Raw genomic sequence first — 17,710 nt, forward strand, 5'->3', positions numbered from 1 at the left:
CAACTTTGTGACTTTATGAAGCACAGTGACCTTTTGGGCCTGGACCCTGTCAGAAGTTAAGGAACAGGTGGTGAGCATTGGGGTGTCTGGGGCAGTTAACAATTTTTTTCCCCAGCCCTGTCCAGCTTACATATATACAGTGGGGAAAATAAGTATTTGATACACTGCTAATTTTGCAAGTTTTCCCACCTCCAAAAAATTGAGAAGTCTGTAATTTTTATCATAGGTACACTTCAACTGTGAGAGACAGAATCTAAAAAAAAATCCAGGAAATGAGATTGTATGATTTTTACATAATTAATTTGCATTTCATTGTATTAAATAAGTATTTTAATACAATAGAAAAACAGAACTTAATATTGAGTACGGAAACCTTTGTTTGCAATTACAGAGGTCAGATGTTTCCTGTAGTTCTTGACCAAGTTTGCACACACTGCAGCTGGATTTTTGGCCCATTCCTCCATACAGATCTACTCTAGATCTTTCAGGTTTAGGGACTGTCACTGGGCAACATTGAGTTTCAGCTCCCTCCAAAGAATTTCTATTGGATTCAGGTCAGGAGACTGGCTAGGCCACTAGGACTTTGAAATGCTTCTTTTGGAGCCACTCCTTAGTTTCCCTGGCTGTGTGTTTCAGATCATTTTCATGCTGAAAGACCCAGCCATGATCCATCTTCAATGCTCTTACTGAAGGAAGGAGGTTGTTGGCCAAAATCTCACGATACATGACCCCATCCATCCTCCCTTCAATAAGGTGCAGTCGTCCTGTCCCCTTTGCAGAAAGCACCCCCATGCTTCAAGGTTGTGACGGAGCTCTTGGGCTTGCCTTGTACTCATCCTTCTTCCAAACACGATGACTGGAGTTGATACCAAAAAGTTCTATTTTGGTCTCATCTGAGAACATGAACTTCTCCCATGCCTTCTCTGGATCATCCATATGGTTGTTGGTGTACTTCAAATGGACCTGGACATGTGCTGACATGAGCAGGAGGACCTTGGGTGCCTTGCAAGATTTTAATGAATGGTGGGATAGTGTGTTACTAATGATTATGTTTGAGACTGTGGTCCCAGCTCTCTTCAGGTCATTGGTCCTCCCGTGTAGTTATGGGCTGATTCCTGACCTTTATCAGAAGCATCCTTACCCCATGATGTGAAATATTGCATGGAGCCCCAGACAGATGAAGATTAACAGTCAGTCATCTTCTGTTTCTTTCATTCTCAATTGCACCGACAGTTGTTGTTTCCTCACCAAGTTGCTTACCTATTGTCCTGTAGCCCATCCCAGCCTTACGCAGGTCTACAATTTGTCCCTGGTGTTCTTAGACAGCTCTTTCGTCTTGGCCATGGTTGAGAGGTTGGAGTGTGATTGATTGAGTGTATGGACAGGTGTCTTTTATACAAGTAACAAGTTCAAACATGTGCAATTAATACAGGTAATGAGTGCAGAGTAGGAGGACTTCTTAAAAAAAACAGGTCTGTGAGAGCCAGAATTCTTGCTGATTGGTAGATGATCAAACACTTATTTCATGCAATAAAATGCAGTTTAATTATTTAAAAACCATACAATGTGATTTTCTGAATTTTCATTTAGATTCGGTCTCTCACAGTTGAAGTGTAGCTACAATAAAAATGACAGACCTCTTCATTCTTTATGGGTGGGAAAACTTGCAAAATTGGCAGTGTATCAAATACTTATTTTCCCTTACTGTATCTGTGTTACAAAGCTACAGAACATATCTAGTTTGTAACCAGGAGACTGGCCATACTGCAGTCATAGTAGCTTGCACATGTCCATAATTTAATTTTATTGGTCAGATTTGTTTTTTTGTACCCCCCCCCCTCCTTTTAAGTGCTGTACCAGAGGAAAAAAAGGCAACATTTGTTTATTTGTATAGTTAATTCATCTATTGTTCTATATACAAATAGCATTGTTTTAATCCCTCTTTGTATTGCCATCTCCTAGGTCCTTGTCACCATGTGGCTCCTTCTGTTGGTGCTCCTAAGTCTGATCATCCTATACAGACGATATAGACATAGTCTGATCCTGGAGAATCTCACAGACAAATATGTTTTCATCACGGGATGTGATTCTGGATTTGGAAATCTGCTGGCAAAACAGCTTGACAAGCGTGGCATGAAGGTTTTGGCAGCTTGTCTGACTGATAAGGGGGCAGATGAGCTAAAGAAGGAAACATCAACCAGATTGCAGACAATACGTTTAGATGTCACGGACAGCCAGAGCGTCAGCGCTGCAGCAGAATGGGTCAGTGGTATTGTCCGAGATAAAGGTGGGTCACACGAATAGACAACAACTTTTTACATTTCACAAGAAAACACTAGTTTATTTCTGTTTAAATGTACATCACAAGTGTATTGTTATAAAATATAAACTATTCCTGCCATGGGCAATTCTCATTAAATTGCAGTTATTCTATAACTTAGTGTATTGTACACCTAACGATCTCCTGGCAGGACTTTTACGGCAGTACCAAGATGGCTGACATAGGGGACCAAGCAAGGTGCAGTTATTGGCACTCTGTGGCCATGTTAAGTGGATTGGGGTGTGACGCTTTCTGTCTAACCAAGTAGATGCCTTGGTCACCTAATGGGTTACATTTACTGTATGTGATAAGAGCTAGCATTGATAGCTGTATCTTGTGGCAGCTGTACAACACAGTAGGCACCCATGTATGGAGCAAGCTCATCTGGAAACCATAATACATACATCCGGACACAGCATCTTAACAGTTGGGCAAATGAATAGTTATCCTGCTCAGTTAACCCTTTAGATAACAAGACTCTCTTAATTGCTCACAAATGTTTTTACACTCTGACAATCCATACCTCCTAAGAACCACATATTTGCAGTGAACGTAGCGCTGCATAAAGCAGTACTCATTTTTTTAAAGGGCATCTGATACCAAGTAGGTTTTTTCTACCCCATCTGGGAGCAGCATAATGTAGGAGCAGAGACCTTGATTCCATTGATGTGTAACTTAATCCCACTGATTTATCTGCTGCAGATCTAGCAGTTTTCCAAATTCTTAACTCTGTATAGCCCCTTCCCCACCACTGATTGACAGCTTTATGTCCATGCACACCACTGGGTGGCGCTCACAGCAATCCAGCACTGACAACCATAGAGGTCTCCAGGAGACCTCTGGTTTTCTTGCCGACACACTTATGACCCGCGATCACGTGACGCGGGTCACCGGTGTGAGTATTTCAGGCGCGATTGCCGTAAGCGCTTGTTAAAAGCCGCTGTCAGAGTTTGACAGCGACATTTAACGGGTTAATAGCTGTAATGAACGGGTCACCGAGGAGGATGGCAGGAATAGGCTAGGCCACCAGGAAACCAGAAAGGTTGGTAACTTAGTGGATTGTAGACCCCTAATCCTAACAACACAACTAACAGTAGCTGTGGAGCGTACCTACGATGGCCTAGACGCCTCAACACAGCCAGAGAACTAACTAGGCCTAAAGCAAGAAAGGTGAAATCTAAACTGCCCCGTAGTAGAACCCCAAAGAAATAGATAGCCCCCAAACATATATTGTTGGTGAGACAAGATGAAACACAAACGCAGGCAGAAAATAGACTGAGCAAATGATGGGGCCTGAACTGACTAGATAGGATAGGAAAGGAAAGGCACTGTCTGCAATCACACAAAAACCCTAAAAATTCCAACACGACTGATGGACCAAAAAACACTGAGGTCTCATGACCTCGCCCCCACTATATCAGCATTCTGGTATGAACTGGCAGCAAAGCAAAAGAGACTAATATAACAGGGAACTGAACAAACTGACACAAGTTGCAACACATGGAGCGGGGTCCAGCACTGCCCCCAGCAGGGAGCACGCTGAACCCTCACAACAAGCAGAAAGAGGCAAAACCTTATCAGATGCAAAGGATTAGCAAATTAACAACTTAACTGAAAAATGCAGGATCAGAGCAGGAGACATCAGACCTCAGAATGCACAGGAAAACTAATCACCAGCAGGGATTGAAGGAAGCCTGCTGTCTTAAATACTCCAATCAGTAACCCCAGAGCTCCACTACCCACAGTAATGACCAGAGGGAGCCCTGACTCAGAAGTAAGAGAATTCACAACAAATAGCCATTGGTTGATTGCGATTCCACCCGTGACTATTGTGGGCACATATGTTAGAAACGCACTAAATAAAAATATAAATTTTTCGCCGTTCGCCGCTCAGGGTCCACCGTGCAGTAGGTGAAATAACCGCTGCTAGGTGGTGGCAGGAGCTATATGGCGGAATTGCACACGGGGTTAAACTCCACCCAGGTGTGCAGAGCAATCTCAGTTAAACTCACGGAGATGCCAAAAATACAAACACAAATAACTGAGCCTGTTGTAGTCACAGAACTCAGTAAAAAACGCCCACACGGTATACGGCCACAGGAGTAGCCCAAGACGGCAGCACTACGTCCGTCTAGACCTACCGTGTGCGCGGCGTTGCAACTGCAAACACAAAGGAGGCTGCTACTGCAGCGCGGCGTGGACACTGCCGCCAAACGACAAAGGCAAGGCGCAAGCGCAATGTCGGACGCTAGCAGCTGTGCGAGTCGAAGCAGAGGAGCGCTGGCACTGAAAATAACTCCGTCCCTATTCACATGCGTAATATCAGAGGGAAGGGGTTTCAAATGAGTCAGTCACCAGAAGAATGCAAAATGTGAGGATCTGGATCCCTGCTGAGTAAATGCAGGAATCCGACTCCTAACATTACCCCCCCTCCTAGGGCCCCCCCTCCCTGAGCCTTACGATCCACCAACTTGTGCCTGCAAGAGGTATCTTCCTCAGACTCGTCCGCAGGCAAGTCTGATGTCCCGGTAGATGACAGAGAGACCCGGGACATGTGGAAGGCCTCAGGGGTGGCAAGATCGTCAGGTCTGAGAAGGGACCCGTGGGAGACAGCAGGAGAGGAAGTTAAAGTGGAATGCCACCGTGTGTCGGCAGGCGTCTCCGTTCTTTGCTTAAGGAGGCTATTCCGAGCACAAAAGGCGCAGGCCCGAATATATTTTTTAACATCCTAAGCCCTGTGCGGCTACCAGTAAGACCCTGCCAGGAGTTTTGTGGTCTGCACAAAGCAGTGACCACCCCTCCTGGACGTGTGTGCCCAAGCAAGAACCTTCGGCCGAAGGTGGGGAGGAACAAGGGTCTTGCCCGGCGGTACAGAATCTGGCCGTTGCGGGGCACACTTGTTCTGAGACCCCACGTGTTGACAAATAAGGCCGCGACTGGAGTCTTGTGCCAGACACGCCCGAAGAACGGCACGAGACACCTCCATGGGCTCTGGGGGTGGAACCTCTGGCTCGGGTAGTTCCAGAGGCTCAAAAAAATTGGGAGCCGGAGTAACCTTCCGTTTGGATTGAGCACGCTCCATACCGCGCTCCGAAAAACGGAGGTCAATGCGAGTGGAAATGGCAATGAGCTCTTCCAAACTGGCAGGAACCTCTCTAGTGGAGAGAGCATCTTTTACGTGCTCTGCCAAACCTCTCCATAACACAGGGATGAGGGCTTTATCAGACCACTCCAACTCGGAAGCCAGTGTCCGAAAACGGACGGCATACTGACTAACCGAGAGAGCACCCTGAGTCGAAGCTAGAAGCTGAAGAGAGGTATCGTGCATGATCCGTGGCCCTAGGAAGACCTGCTTAACCCCTTCATGACCCAGCCTATTTTGACCTTAATGACCTGGCCATTTTTTGCAATTCTGACCAGTGTCCCTTTATGAGGTAATAACTCAGGAACGCTTCAACGTATCCTAGCGATTCCGAGATTGTTTTTTCGTGACATATTGGGCTTCATGATAGTGGTAAATTTAGGTCGATAATCTTTGCGTTTATTTGTGAAAAAAATGGAAATTTGGCGAAAATTTTGAAAATTTTGCAATTTTCAAATTTTGAATTTTTATTCTGTTAAACCAGAGAGATATGTGACACAAAATGGTTAATAAATAACATTTCCCACATGTCTACTTTACATCAGCACAATTTTGGAAACAACATTTTTTTTCGTTAGGAAGTTAAAAGTTAAGGGTTAAAAGTTGACCAGCAATTTCTCATTTTTACAACAAAATTTACAAAACCATTTTTTTTAGGGACCACCTCACATTTGAAGTCACTTTGAGGGGTCTAAATGGCAGAAAATACCCAAAAGTGTCACCATTCTAAAAACTGCACCCCTCAAGCTACTCAAAACTACATTCAAGAAGATTATTAACCCTTCAGGTGCTTCACAGGAACTAAAGCAACATGGAATGAAAAAATGGACATTTTAATTTTTCCAACCAAAATTTTATTTTAGCATCAGTTTTTTCATTTTCACATGGGTAACAGGATAAAATGTATCCTAAAATTTGTTGGGCAATTTCTCCTGAGTACACTGATACCTCATATGTGGTCATAAACCACTGTTTGGGCGCACGGCAGGGCTCAGAAGGCAAGGAGCGCCATTTTACTTTTTGAATGTAAAATATGCTTGAATGTTTAGCGGTTGCCATGTCATGTTTTAAGAGTACCTGTGTGCCTAAACATTGGAGCTCCCCCACAAGTGAGCCCATTTTGGAAACTAGACCCTCCAAGGAACTTATCTAGATGCATAGTATGCACTTTGAACCCCCAGGTGCTTCACAAATTGATCTGTAAAAAAAAAAAAGTACTTTTTTTTTCACAAAAATTTTATTTGGCCTCAGTTTTTTCATTTTCACATGGGCAACAGGATAAAATGGATCCTAAAATTTGTTGGGCAATTTCTCCTGAGTACATCAATATCTCATATGTGGTCATAAACCACTGTTTGGGCGCACCGCAAGGCCCGGAAGGGAAGGAGCGCCTTGTGACTTTTTGATTGGAAAATTAGCTCCAATCGTTAGCGGACACCATGTCGCATTTGGAGAGCCCCTGTGTGCCTAAACATTGGAGCTCCCCCACAAGTGACCCCATTTTGGAAACTAGACCCCCCGAAGGAACTTATCTAGATGTGCGGTGAGCACTTTGAACCCCCACGTGCTTCACAGAAGTTTATAACGCAGAGCAGTGAAAATAAAAAAATAATTTTTTTTCCTCAAAAATAATTTTTTAGCCCGCTATTTTTTATTTTCCCAAGGGTAACAGGATAAATTGGACCCCAAAAGTTGTTGTCCAGTTTGTCCTGAGTACACTGGTACCCCATATGTGGGGGAAAACCACTGTTTTAGCGCACAGCATGGCTCAGAAGGGAAGGAGCGTCATTTGACTTTTTGAATGGAAAATTAGCTCCAATCGTTAGCGGACACCATGTTGTGTTTGCAGAGCCCCTCTGTGCGTAAACTTTGGAGTTCCCCACAAATGACCCCATTTTGGAAACTAGACCCCTTAAGGAACTTATCTAGATGCATAGTGGGCACTTTGAACCCCCAGGTGCTACGCAGAAGTTTATAACGCAGAGCCGTTAAAATAAAAATATTTTTTTCCCTCAAAAAGGTAACAGGATAAATTGGACCCCAAAAGTTGTTGTCCAGCTTGTCCTGAGTACGCTGGTACCACATATGTGGGGGGGACCACTGTTTGGGCACACGTTGGGGCTCAGAAGGGAAGTAGTGACGTTTTGAAATGCCGACTTGATGGAATGGTCTGTGGGCGTCATGTTATGTTTGCAGAGCCCCTGATGTACCTAAACAGTGGAAACCCCCCACAAATGACCCCATTTTGGAAACTAGATCACCCAAGAAACTAATATAGGTGTGTGGTGAGCACTTTGAACCCCCAAGTGCTTCACAGAAGTTTATAACGCAGAGCCGTGAAAATAAAAAAATATTTTTTTTTCCTCAAAAAATTATTTTTAGTCCACTATTTTTTTATTTTCACAAGGGTAACAGGATAAATTGGACCCCAAAAGTTGTTGTCCAGTGTGTCCTGAGTACGCTGGTACCCCATAAGTGGGGGGGACCACTGTTTGGGCACACGTTGGGGCTCGGAAGGGAAGTAGTGACGCTTTGAAATGAAGACTTGATGGAATGGTCTGTGGGCGTCATGCTACATTTGCAGAGCCCCTGATGTACCTAAACAGTGGAAACCCCCCACAAGTGACCCCATTTTGGAAACTATATCACCTAAGGATCTAATCTAGATGTGAGGTCAGCACTTTGAACCCCCAAGTGCTTCACAGAAGTTTATAACGCAGAACCGTGAAAATAAAAAATCTTTTTTTTCCACAAAAATAATTATTTTAGCCCCCATTTTTTTATTTTCCCAAGGGTAGCAGGAGAAATTAGTCCCCCAAAGTTGTTGTGCAATTTTTCCTGAGTACCCTGATACCCCATAAGTGGGGGTACACCACTGTTTGGGCACACGTCGGGGCTCGAAATGGAGGGAGCACCGTTTGACTTTTTGAACGCAAAATTGGCTGGAATAAATGGTGGCTCCATGTCGCGTTTGGAGAGCCCCTGATGTGCCTAAACAGTGGAAACCCCTCAATTCTATCTCCAACCCTAACCCCAACACACCCCTAACCCTAATCATAACCCTAACCACAACCCTAATCCCAACACACCCCTAACAAAATCCCAACTCTAACCCTAACCACAAGCCTAACCGTAATCCCAACCCCAACCCAACCCTAACCCCAATTCCAACCCTAACCCTAAGTTCAACCCTAACCCTAAGTTTAACCCTAACCCTAAGTTCAACCCTAACCCTTAGTCCAACCCTAACCCTTAGTCCAACCCTAACCCTTAGTCCAACCCTAACCCCTAGTTCAACCCTAACCCTTAGTCCAACCCTAACCCTTAGTCCAACTCTAACCCTTAGTCCAACCCTAACCCTTAGTCCAACCCTAACCCTTAGTCCAACCCTAACCCTAGCCCTAACCCTGGCCCTAACCCTAACCCTAACCCTAGCCCTGGACCTAACCCTAATGGAAAAAAATTTTTTTTTTTTTTTATTATTTGTCCCTACCTATGGGGGTGATAAGGGGGGCGGTGATTTACTTTTTATTTATTTTGATCACTATGAAAGTTTATCATAGTGATCAAAATAAATGAATGAATCTGCAGCGTTGCAGATTCGATTCGGCGTGCGGCACCCATGACGCTGGACGGCAGGACACCGGGACGGATAGCGGGAGGTCGGAGGCACAAAGGAGGGTGAGAGTGGGTGATCGGAGGGCTGGGGGGGCGGAGGGAAGGCGGAGGGGCAGATCATGACGGCGGCTGCCGATCGGTGCCGTCAGACGGTGGCGGCAGCCGATCGGTGCCGTCAGTCGGTGTGGGGGGGGTCGGGTCTCGGTGTCCAGCCATGTCCGATGCTATTTCAGCATCGGCCATGGCTGGATTGTAATATTTCACCAATTTTCATTGGTGAAATATTACAATCGCTCTGATTGGCAGTTTCACTTTTAACAGCCAATCAGAGCGATCGTAGGCACGTGGGGGCTAAGCCACACCCCCAGGTGTTAACTCTGAAGGGTCCTTTGTGTGCGGGTCGGGTGACCTTTCAGTGACCCCGGTCACCCGACCCGCAGGGGGGCTATTTATAGCATGACGCCTACGTAGGCATCATAGGTCGTTTGGGCACTGCTTTTCATGACGCCTACGTAGGCGTCATGGGTCGTGAAGGGGTTAATAGCTGTTAGAAAGTGAGCAGCGGTCCGGACCTCTGGGTCACCACGCTCCTATAGTGGTGTAGCCCACTCCAACGCTTTGCCCGACAGCAGGGAGACAATAAACCCCACCTTGGCCCGTTCCGTAGGGAATCGTGTAGCCAGTGACTCTAGCTGAATGGAGCACTGGCTGATAAAACCCCTACAGGAGGCACCATCGCCAGAAAATTTATCGGGCAACGGGAGGCGGGTAACTGTCGGCGCGGGGGAATACGTGGACATATGGGAAACCGCCTCTGTGATTGCCTTTACAGCAGCTTCGGTGGATTGTGCAACTGAGAGAGTCCTCTCAATTGTGGCCAGCTGGCCCTCAAGATGCCGAATACACTGTAAGAGTTGCTGCTGTTCTGCCATCACTAGCCAGACCCTGGCGCTAGTATAATGTTAGGAACGGCGGAACGCACTAAATAAAAATATAAATAAAGTGCGTTCGCCGTTCGGGGTCCACCGTGCAGTAGGTGAAATAACCGCTGCTAGGTGGTGGCAGGAGCAATATGGCGGAACTGCACACGGGGTTAAACTCCACCCAGGTGTGCAGAGCAATCTCAGTTAAACTCACGGAGATGCCAAAAATACAAACACAAATAACTGAGTCTGTTGTAGTCACAGAACTCAGTAAAAAACGCACACACGGTATACGGTCACAGGAGTAACCCAAGATGGCGGCACTACGTCCGACTAGACCTACCGTGTGCGCGGCATTGCAACTGCAAACGCAAAGGAGGCTGTTACTGCAGCGCGGTGTGGACACTGCCACCAAACGACAAAGGCAAGGTGCAAGCGCAATGTCGGATGCTAGCAGCTCTTTCTGGAGGTCACCGCGCTGCAGCAATGGAGCTGCGGGGGGCTTTTGGGTTTTAACGAAATGCTGGCGGAGCCCCCCTGCACAGAGCCCCGCTGCAGCCACAATACAGAGCCCCGACACCACCGCACCACAGAGCACAGGGAGGCTGCATTGGGACCACCGCCACTGGACCGCCGCAACAAGATTTGTAAGTATATTGTGACCAGAGCACAGCCACCCCACAGAACACAGCCACCCCACAGAGCACAGCCACCCCACGGACACAGCCACCCCACGGACACAGCCACCCCACAGAACACAGCCACCCCACAGAACACAGCCACCCCATAGAGCACAGCCACCCCACGGACACAACCACCCCACAGAGCACAGCCACCCCATGGAATGGGGACCCCCAATTGACACATTATTTTTTTTCCCCCTATTTTCCACCCCAAAATTTGGGGTGCTTCTTATGGTCCGGTGCGTCTTATAGTCCGAAAAATTCGGTACATATATAATGAAGAAAATTTGTGTGTGGTTATCCATTGAATACAAAACCACATTTTTCACTCGATTTGAGTCTAATTTTGAGTAAAAATACTGCGAACATTAAAACTTGAAATCTCCCCCCTGCAGCATATTCAGACCCTCACATTTAGACTCTATAGAAATAAAGGAGAAAATGGGTGCCTGTGTGTTGAATGCAAAACCACAGTATTTGCCCAAAGGGTCTAAAAAATTAAAGCAACAGCACCTAAAGAGTCTTAAAGGGGCAGCAACCATATAGTCACCAATGTAGGGCAATCTTATATGTCACTCTAAAGTCTGTAATTATAGCAACCGCATAAGTAACTGGGGCCTCATTTATGAGAATTGCCTCACAGTAAGATTGTTCTGGTTGCCTATAGCCACTGCACAAGTAGCTGAGACTTCATTTATGAAATTGGCATCACAGTAAGTTTGTTCTGTTGTCTGTAGCATCCAGAGTGCAGCTTTCAGCATTGAAGCTGCTGAGGTAAAGTGAAAGCTAAGCTCTTATTGGTTGCTCTGGATAACTACAACAGTCTGAATGTGAAGCAGTTTTCATAACTAAGATTTGAGATCCTTCAGGACACACATTTTCTGCTTTATATACTGTATATAGATTCACCTATTAGATCTCTGATCAGTGTGAGGTGATTACTAAGGGTCATAATACTAAGGACTGTTTTTTAAAATGCCCCCCCAAAAAACGACCATCTATTGGGCAAGTTCATCCAAAAGCTAAGAAAGCAAAACTGTCTCAAACAGCTGAGAAAAGTGAACAATGCAAGTCCTGACTTGAAAAGATATGGATGAGACAGGCTGAATCAAAGGAAGCTTAAACATCTGAACAATGGCAACATCTTCTTCAGAAAAAAATGGGTGAAACAGGCTAAATCAAAGGAAGCTGAAACATCTAAACACCGGGGATGTCGTCTTCAGGAGAATTGGATGAGACAGGCTGAATCAACGGATGTGGAAATATTTGAACAAAAGAATGCACATTGTTAAAATGACCACATATGACACATGCACCTTATGCAAAGACGTAGACAAGCTGACTTGAGTTTGGTAGCGTTTCACTATGACGCAATTCATGACTATAGGTAACATCTGAAAGTCATAATAGGCAAAATGGACATACTACGGAAACTTTGTCAAGCAAAAAAGTTTAACTTGGAAGTGCCTGATATGTGTGGCTGAAATGGCAAAGTCAGTTTGCCACTAATAATGAGCGAGTATACTTGTTACTCAAGTTTCCCCGAGCATGCTCGGGTGGTCTCTGAGTATTTTGGCGTGCTCAGAGATTTAGTTTGTGTCGCCGCAGCTGCATAATTTTCAGCTGCTAGACAGGCTGAATACATGTGGGAGTTGCCTGTTTGTTAGGGAATCTCCACATGTATTCAGGCTGTCCAGCAGCCGCAAATCATGCAGCTGAGGCGACAGAAACTAAATCTCTGAGCACGCCAAAATACTCGGAGACCACCCATGCATGCGCGGGGAAACCCGAGTTACGAGTATACTCGCTCATCCCTATTTGCCACTTTTAAATCTACCTCCCGCACCACTTCTTTCATACATGTTGTAAACAATTCCTGAGTCCAAGCATTTTCTGCAAAGTATTAGGAGATACAATTCATCTTACCACATGACATCCTTTGGTACGACAGCTGGAATAGAGGAAACAGGATTTATGCCAAGTTTCAAAGTCCGGTGCCAAATTTTTCAGAAAATAGGTTTGTTTATTCCTGGAGCAAATGAATTTTGTTAAAGGAGAGTAAATTGTAATATTTAATAAAAATTAGTTCAAAAAGTAGGTGTTGTTCATCTCAGTTTTACGACAAAATTTTAAAAATAAACAACTGTTAAATATTGATGAGTAAACATGATCAGATAACTTTATCCTAGCACGCTCGGATGTTATCCAATCATCTGGGCGGGCTCGTATATTATACTCGAGTCTCTGCGGCTGCATAATTCATGGCTGTTAGACAGCCTCCACAAATTTGGGGATTACCTGTTTGTTACGCAATCACCACATGTGTTGAGGTTGTCTAACAGCGTCAAATCATGCAGCCGCAGAAACTCGAACACAATATACGAGCTTGCCCAGATGCTCAGATAACACCTGAGCCTGCTTGGATAAGATGTTATCCGAGCACGTTCGCTCATCACTACTGTTAATGCCAAACTAACAAAAGAGAAGAGTTGAAAAAACTAATTTTATATTCTGAAGATGTCAGCTTCAGGGTGAAACTGAAAATGTAACCATGGCAAGCGTAACTAACAATATAATTTTCCGCGAGCAAAGCCACGGGTATTTTGCTAGTTGTTTATATATCTTAAATCTAATGATGTTTAGCACCTTCTATAATGCTATTATTGTTCTTTGCTATGCATACTCATGTATTTCTACTTTTTGTTGGTGAAGACAGATGAGGTCAACACACTGGATGTATGATTTCTATGTCAATGGCCACCATATGACTGAGGATGTCATGAAGCTTCATCTTCAAGAACTACAAGGGCTTAAAAGCATTTAGTCAATTTTTACAGCTTCTTTTAAAATCCATATTATGAAATATAACTTTTCTTATGCAAATAAGCAAGAAATTTAACTTTTTTCCCCAGCAATTTTCTTTACATTATACACATGTTTTACAGGACTCTGGGGTCTGATGAATAATGCTGGCACTGCCATCCCTATTGCGCTCAATGAATGGCTGACTAAAGATGATTTTACCAAAATTTTAAATGTGAATCTATTAGGACTTATTGATGTGACACTCAAAATGTTGCCCATGATTCGAAGAGCTCAAGGTCGTGTTGTTAATATGGCAAGTGTTGCTGGAAGAATAAGTCTCTGTGGTGGAGGTTATTGCATATCGAAATATGGGGTGGAAGCCTTCTCAGACAATCTCCGGTAAGCAGTATTACTGAGTACCGTTCATCATTACATATATATTCATGAAGGGGATAATTTAGCTTTTTAATATGTGTTCCCTAATCTTTATTCCGTCTATTCTACCATCTCACATCCAAAAAAGTTGGGACGCTGGGTAAAATGTAAAGTAAACAAAGATAGAATTATTTAGAAATCTCATAGATATTTAATTAATGTCAGAACGTAGAACACAGTTCAGAAGTTGAAAGACATTTTTCCATTTAATTTTGAAAAAATTAACTCATTTAGAAATTGATGGCAGCAACACATCTCAAAAAAATTGGGACAGGGATTACAGAAGACTGGAAATGTAATGGTACTAATGTAAAACATCTAAAGGTTCAATTGATGATCAAATGGTTCTTTAAAAAGAGCATGTTACAGATGCAGAGTCTCTCAGAAGAAAAGATGATCAGAAGATTACCAATCTGTGAACAACTGAGTCTTAAGATTGTGGAACAATTTCAGAAAAATGTTCTTCAACCTAAAATTGAAAGAACTGCAAATCCCACTATCTACAGTACATAATATCATCAAAAGATTCAAAGATTCTAGAGAAGCCCATGGGCACAAAGGACAAGGCCAACAGTCAATATTGGATGCTTGTGATCTATGTTCACTCATACGGGAATGCATTAAAACAGACATAATTTGGTCACTGCATGGACTTAGGGATACTTCGAGAAATCAATGTCCATGAAAACAGTTAGTCTTGCAATTCTTAAATGCAAGTTAAAGCTCTATTATGCAAAGAAGATGCCTTATAGACACACAGTTTACAAACTTGTTGCAAACACACAGTCAAAAGCCAGGATCTTTGATGGTATGGTGTTGCATTAATGCCTATGGCATGTGGGTCGCCCTCCCAAGCGGTGGGGCTGTGGGGTACTTGGTACCGGGCCGGTGTCAGTGGGATGTGTCACAGCAGCGGTGACCCGGACCGTGGCCCTGGGCACCCAAGTAATAGAAAGATGTGAATGGTGGAATGTAGTTGGATGAATAGTTCATGACGCCACCTGTGGTGCTCGGCAAGGGAATTGTTAAGCCGATGCTGCATGCAGATCCACTGTGACTGATGGTATGGTGCAGCAAAGATGTAAAAGCACCCCACAGGTAAAGCTATAGTCCCAGGGCAGTGTAGATGTGGTTGGCACGGGGATGTAGCAGTGCCGGGAAGGTAGGAAGCAGTCAAGACACAGCGGGGTGCAATTTCTGTACCTTTACTTGATAACTGCAGTCCAGGGTCCTGATTACAGATGGTATTGGAGCAGGCTAGCCTGGAAACAATTCAGGGATTCTCTCTCTGCAGACGGGCTGTGCAGTCTCCTTACCAGCGCTTTCTTGCGGGACCTCCAGTACAGAGTTACACAGAAGTTCCTTCTGTCAGATGTTCTCAAGAACCTCACTTGCACGGCAGACAGCTGTAGCCTATCTCGGGGACTCTCTACTCCTAAGTCCTGGCTCTCTATCCAAGCTGCTGTTGTGCCCTCAAGTCTTAGATGGGAGTAGGGCATTTACATCCTCCTACTCCTCTGGTATCTGTTGCAGGACCGTAAGTATCCGTACGACCAGGCTCCAGTTCTTGCGCTCTCTCCAGAGATGAGCTCTTCCTCCAGCTCTATCTCAGCGCTCCTTCCACACGTCTGCACACTTCACCCTCCGCAGACTAACTAACCACTCCTTCCTCTTGGCCCTCAGAGCGCACTCCTCCCCTTAATCCCGGTTCAGAGTTCCCCTTGCTGGCCGGGAGTGGAACTGTGGTGCATGCATAGATTGACTGCAAGAGAGACCCATCATTGCCTTCAAGCCTGGCATTACCCTCCCCTGGGGGAAGGCAAAGCCACTGTGGCGGCCATACTCCTGGGGGCGCCACACATGTGCATCTTACACATCTTGGAATGAGCATTCTCTAGAGGTTTTAGAACAACATATGCTCCCATCCAGATAATGTCCATTTCAGAGAAGACCTTGCATATTTCAGTAAGACAAGGCTAAACTACATACAGCATCCATCACAACAGCATGTCTTCACAAAAGAAGAGTTTGGGAGATGCACCGGCCGCTTGCAGTCCAAACCTTTCACCAATAGAAAACATTTGACTCATGAAACAAAAAATCTAGCAATGAAGATCCAGAACTCCTGACTAACGAGAATCCTACTGTCACGGTCCATTTTTAGATCGATGTCAGATCTGGATCCTCATATATAACCTTTTTTTCCTTTCAGGCCATTGGGGGATAATCAGTTTTTGCCCCCAGTGGCCGCTGGTGTAATTGCATGGCTGGTCTATCTGTTGAGGCAGGTGGAAACCACTCCCACCTTCCTATATAAGCTCACCAGGCACACCAGCTAACTGTTGGTGATATTATTCCTCTTTGGAGACCAACCAAGCTGGAGTCAGAAGCAGGCTGTGTTGCAGTAGGGCTCCAGCTATTTCCTTGTTCTGATGCCTAACTCTGCTGTTCGGTGCTTCACAGCAGATAAAGCTAAGATTTGTTTTTCAGTCAATATAACCCTGTGGTGTCTGTTTTATCTTTCTTTTGGTTTTTGGTGCAGTTCACCGTTTTCCAAAGTTGCAGGATACTCTGGTGCAGTGCGCTGCCCCCAGGTCATTGGAGGCCGCCATATTCCTCGCCATCCATGTGGATAGACACCTCAGGGAGATGCATACACCAAATGTGCCCCCTGTAGTCCTTGCTGGGGAGGAGGACACATTGGTGCTGACGGACGAACCCATGCAGGTGGGAATAGTTGGTCCCCAAACGGGGTTGCCTGCAGTTCGCCGTGGTGTGGGGGCATGTTTTTACTGTGGGCAGACTGGTCATTTCATCGAAGTCTGCCCAGCATCTGCCAAATCTTCTGTACTAGCTAAGAAGCCGTGTCCCCCTGGTTGTGTGGAGGGAGGCGTCCAGGAAAATATATTTCCTCCATTTCTTCCCTTCAGTGTAACTTGTCTGCGGAAGTGGTGCTTGGCAGGGAAACTGAGGGTCTTCCGGTGCTTGTGGACAGTGGAGCAGGCGTTAATATGGTGGATGCTCACTTTGTCCGGACCCATGGCCTGAGGTGTAGGAGGCTAGCCAAACCCCTAAGCGTCCTGGCCAGTGACTCTGTCCTACTTAGCCAGGAAAGGTTGACCCAAGTCGTGGATAACATACATCTACGTATAGGGACTCATCATGAAGAGTCCCTGTCATGCTACATCTTGGAGGGAATGCCAGTACCTATCGTTTTAAGCCTCCCGTGGTTGAAAAAACACAACCCGGTAATAAATTGGCGGTCTAGGGAAGTAGTCAGCTGGGGTTAGTCGTGTGAGGGCTGCTGCCTGGGGGCTACTGTCTCTGCCGTCATTCTACAACCGTCCCCTTCTTCTCCAGTGTGGGCAGCAGAGGTGCTGCCAGGGAGTAGGGGCAAGTGTCAACCCTCACCATTAGCCAACCCTGAGAGGTGAAGTCCTCATAGGAGGAGGGGTCGGAGGAGGGTGGTGGTTCCCTCTGTGAATTGTGAGGGTGTGAGTGTGGTGACACAGGGGGACACCTCTGTTGTCAGTTCGTGGAAGAGTTCACCATCCTGTGGCAAATGAGTGTGTGGCAATAAACGTTCAGGTCCGGACCTGTGTGTGAATGAGTACATATGGGTGTCCACAAAAAGCATCCGGTGGAAGTGTGCTGCTGGGGTCTGGAGTTCTCGGGTGATCTGGCCGTATCGGGTGTTGGCTGTTGTGAGTTCATTTTCCCCTTCATCACTGAGGCCCGGGGAACTCCCTCTTCTGGTAAGGAAAGGTAGTGAGCCTGATTATCA

At 45.4% G+C, this 17,710-nt stretch overlaps 1 protein-coding gene across 1 annotated transcript in view; it reads left to right on the forward strand.

The window, feature by feature from the left end:
* LOC141091339 (retinol dehydrogenase 16-like) overlaps positions 1-17,710 on the forward strand; it is a 75,272-nt gene that overhangs the window by 40,985 nt on the left and 16,577 nt on the right. The window contains exons 2-3 of the mRNA XM_073576871.1: positions 1,963-2,287; positions 13,632-13,890. Of these exons, the coding sequence (XP_073432972.1) occupies positions 1,975-2,287; positions 13,632-13,890 (572 nt within the window). The 5' untranslated portion in view covers positions 1,963-1,974. The remainder of the gene's footprint in view (positions 1-1,962; positions 2,288-13,631; positions 13,891-17,710) is intronic.

The sequence above is a fragment of the Dendrobates tinctorius genome, unplaced genomic scaffold (genome assembly GCF_039654945.1).
Source record: "Dendrobates tinctorius isolate UK_male_01 unplaced genomic scaffold, ASM3965494v1 ptg000051l, whole genome shotgun sequence".
Lineage (NCBI taxonomy): Eukaryota > Metazoa > Chordata > Amphibia > Anura > Dendrobatidae > Dendrobates > Dendrobates tinctorius.